The following is a 4312-nucleotide window of genomic DNA, read 5'->3' on the forward strand; positions in this document are numbered from 1 at the left end:
CCTTGACATCTAATTAAATTTAAATATAATTTAAATATTATAACTTTATGATAATTAAGACACATTTCTGAATTAAGACAATGACTTTACAACTAACACATACGTACACATTCATGTTTTTCTTCCCTTTGGTTTTAATATTTTCAGAAATCTTACATCTTTAGAGTTGGGTCAGATGAAATTAATGACAGAATTTTAACTGCTAAAAAAATAATAAACAGAAGCCACACTGTTCAGAAAATTCTTAAGACTGATCTGCAGACAATTTTCTGGTAAAACAATTCCTTGGTTTCATACTTGTAGGCTGACAATTAGGATTTCAAAAGTAAGCTGCACTTGTTAAGTAAAGCAGTATATTATCTTCAGTGAAAGAGACATGTTCATCAAGTTTATAGCTGCAAATAAACTAAGTTTGGGGTATTAAGAAAAAATGGTAATTCAAGTAAGAAATTTAAAATAAGAGTAACAGGAACTAGTAAAAGGAATGAACAGGCAAATGAGGCAAAACCTTGATATTTTTATAAGGAAACTGAAGACTATTCTTATTTTCAAGGGATGTGAGATAGGAAGGAGAAAACTAAACAAAGACATGTTCAAGGAACAATGGTACAAAGAGAAAAATATTAAAGGTAGAGGTTATTTTACATAAAGAAGAAAAATATTTTTTAAAAATTTAAAAGATCTATTAGACTAGAAATTTAAACATATTAAGGAATAAAAGGAGAAAGTTAATAGGCAACTTTATTAGATGAGAAGGAAGAGATGAAACAAATGACACTGAAGGGCAGCAAATGTTCTCTATCTCCAGAAACAGCAACAGGTAATACATAATTGGGTATGATGAAAAACAAAGCCAGAATAGAGGAGATTTGTAAAATGATGGTTTAAAAAATTTACTTTTATTGAAACTATAAATCTAAGTAACTTATACTCTAGGATACTAAAATAATTAGTTTAAATCACTCTGGGGCCATTAGCTACATTTGGGAACTCTTGGAGAACTGGAGAGGAAAAAAAAAGGTTAGGAAATAATCTCAGAAAATGACATGAATTCAACTTAACCTGACTAAGCAATAAAAGAAATAAAATCATGCATAAATATAGCATATAACTGCTGTACAAGTCATTGGGATACCAGAAAATAAAGAATAAATCTTTTAAAACTAACCATTTCACAGTGTAGCAGGTCTGACAGAAAAAAATTAGATCTATCTATCTTACCTAGTAAAGTTTTAGATTTTATTTCACGTGACAGTCACTACAAAACAGAGAAAATATGGTCTGGATTACACAACTTTTGGCACATTCAGATTTAGCCTTTCTCAACTATGAATCTGAGAGAGAATAAGCCCCAATGCCCGTATCCACTGAGGATAATGAATTAACTTCTCTCCCATGTATCTAGAACGGTGCTAGTCATATACTTTCCCTGACAGAATTTTGAAAACAGTTGCTGAAATAATTGTCTGTGTTGTTGTTGAAATAAGGAGCCCAGTTGAGAAAGGCTGACAAAGAGTTAACATGGAAGAGAATTATTAAGTTTTTTCAGGAGTCATCGAGGTATGTACAGCATCATCAGTAATGACCAGAGAGAAGGTTCATCAGGTTTACAGATGTTATAAAGTTGAGGATCAGCATTTAGAAGGACATGATGCAAGAATTTGAAAATTCTGGTAAATTAGAGAAGTTCAAACAGCAAAATTAAACATTCAGGGAAAAAATAAAAGATACGAGATGTGGAAATTAACTGTCATTTAGGAATATAACTAACAACATTTGAGTATTAAAGTGAATATTGTGAACTAAAGTAAAATTTTAAGACTCACCCCCCACCGGCTGACTAAATGGAGCCTCTCCTGGCCAAAGGAATATCCTAAAACTAATTGCCTGCCAGGAGGAACGAGGTCAGACATGCCTTATCATGCCACCCTCCCTTCTTGGGGACATCCTTTATAACCCATTAACAGGCCTAAGGGTAGGCAAGACAAACCTGCAGGTCCTTACTCTACACAACAAACATGTCCAGTGGCTTGTCTCTGATAAACAGCTTCTTACGTTGAAACATTGCAAGCCTTTAGACAAAGCTTCATGTCTTTAACCAATTACAAGCCAAAGAATCTTTAAACCTACCTATAACCTGTAAGCATCACCCTCGCCCCTTGGAGATGGCCCACCCTTTCAGGCCAAACCAATGTATGCCTCCCCTGTATTGATTTATGACTTTACCTGTAACCCCTGTCAGCCTGAAATGCATAAAACCAAACTGTAACCCAACCATAGTGAGTCCACTGCTCAAGACCTCTTGGGCGTGGCTCCAGGTCATGGTCCTCAAATTTGGCTCACAGTAAATCTCTTTAAAATTACTTTACAGAGTTTGGTCTTTTTTCCGTTGACAAGATGAAGACCAGAACTGAAAAAGCCAAACTAAAGCTCAAACTAAGATGTGAAAAATCCTTATTTCATGCTCTGAGTCAGGCAGGCAGGGACATATTTTTAGTTGTGAATTGTGGGCAGAGAATTTGAGAAAGTTCATTAAGGATTAACAGGCTGGGAAAGGCATATACAAGGATCTGAGTTTATTTAGGGAGAAGACAAGGATGGCATCATAATAGTTTTCAAATACAAAGATTCTTAAATAAAAATTGCTGAATAACTAAAAAATCTCTATTCTGGGAAGAAAAGAACAAACATAAACCACAGCAGGGCAGTTATAAGTTAGACAAAGGTCCTCTTAACAGTGAGAATTATTAATCATTTCTAATGTATGCTATGATAACATACAGAATTACCATTCCTAGAGATCTTTAAAAAATAAAATACTACAAGTTCTTAATTTTAGAGTTTAGATTCGATTATTCTAGAAGGTGAAATTTATCATTTCTTATGATATTGCTGTTGATATAAAGCAGGAGTTGACAATTTTTTTCTTACAGGGCCAGACAGTAAATATTTTAGGCTTACAGGCATATGATCTTCTTTACAACTATTCCAACTCAACTGTTTACTGTGAAAGCAGCCATAGACAATACATAAACAAAAGGGATTGGCTGTATAATAAAAGCTTTATTTACAAAAACTGGTAGCCTAGGGGCCATAGTGGGCTGACCTCTACTATAGAGGGTTTTGGCAGTGATAGATTTTTGGACTGGGACTAAAATTACTTTGCATGCACATTAGACAACAGTTAATTTGATATTATATACTAACCAAAGTAATAACTCATGACAAAAATACTTTCCTAAGAAATTAGAACGATACAGCAAACAGAATCTGAATATAATAATTAATGTAGGCTCTATGACTATCTCTGGCATGATAAAACTTTCAAAAAATTTCAAGTAAAATCAATGTTAAAATCAAATAGTTTCATAAGCCTAAGTATATTTCATGCAATCCTAGATTTCAGATTGCTGTTGGACCAATGCATTGGAAAATTTAAGACCTTCATTATACACCCCCTCCCCAAATTTCCTGGTGAATTACAATAACAAGAGATACCTTAAGAGGTGTGAAGGCAGAAGAATGAGGCAGCATAGCAGCACAGCCCACTTGATTCAACCCTGACAGCGACTAAATTTCAAAGGAGAAAGAGAGGAAACAGAAGGCAGCATTTATGTTAGCAAAATGTCAGGCAGGCAAATCTGACCAGTGAAATTAGAAAAGGAAAGGTCATTGACAAAGTTTCAACTGGTTTACTAAGATAATGACAAGGCAGAAAGAAAGTATTTGGGGGAAAAAATCCATCATTTATACATGTTGTTTTTCCACCAGTATAAATCCAGGATATTCTCAATACCTCATACCATATTAATCAAGAAATGATGGGCATGATTTATTAAAAATGATTTCATATAGAAATAAGACAGAAAACATCAACATCTTTAGTACAATAACCTTGAAGCTAATGAGTCCTGTGCTGTTCCTATGATGGAGGAAATAAATCCAAAGAGCTCATTTTAACTGAGCAGAACAGGCATAAATAAGAACAATATTTTTTCAATATGAATCCAACTAAATTTATTTTAATTCAATTTAATGGCTCTGATGTGAGAAGATAGGACGTGAGGATTCTGCATCAGACCTTAAGGATGAACAAGCATTTCATTTTTGTCTCTATGAAATTCCAAATGACCTCTAAAAGAATAAGGTGGAATTTTTCTTTTCTTTGAGCCTTTTATATTTCACCAAGCAACATACGACTGGTTAAGCAGATTGGAGATATAGTTAGATATATTAAATGTTAGAATCTATTGTATATATGTACATAATTATCATCTGTCAATTAAAAATAAAAATAAATAAGAATCTATTA

General features: G+C 33.4%; 1 protein-coding gene across 1 annotated transcript in view; it reads right to left on the reverse strand.

The window, feature by feature from the left end:
- The window catches only part of LRCH3 (leucine-rich repeats and calponin homology (CH) domain containing 3), a 129257-nt gene that overhangs the window by 32782 nt on the left and 92163 nt on the right, over nt 1-4312 (reverse strand). The window contains exons 13-14 of the mRNA XM_012639683.1: nt 3499-3570; nt 3235-3238 (exon numbers count right to left, since the gene is read on the reverse strand). Of these exons, the coding sequence (XP_012495137.1) occupies nt 3235-3238; nt 3499-3570 (76 nt within the window). The remainder of the gene's footprint in view (nt 1-3234; nt 3239-3498; nt 3571-4312) is intronic.

The sequence above is a fragment of the Propithecus coquereli genome, unplaced genomic scaffold (genome assembly GCF_000956105.1).
Source record: "Propithecus coquereli isolate 6110/MARCELLA unplaced genomic scaffold, Pcoq_1.0 Scaffold10, whole genome shotgun sequence".
In the NCBI taxonomy this organism is placed as follows: Eukaryota; Metazoa; Chordata; class Mammalia; order Primates; family Indriidae; genus Propithecus; species Propithecus coquereli.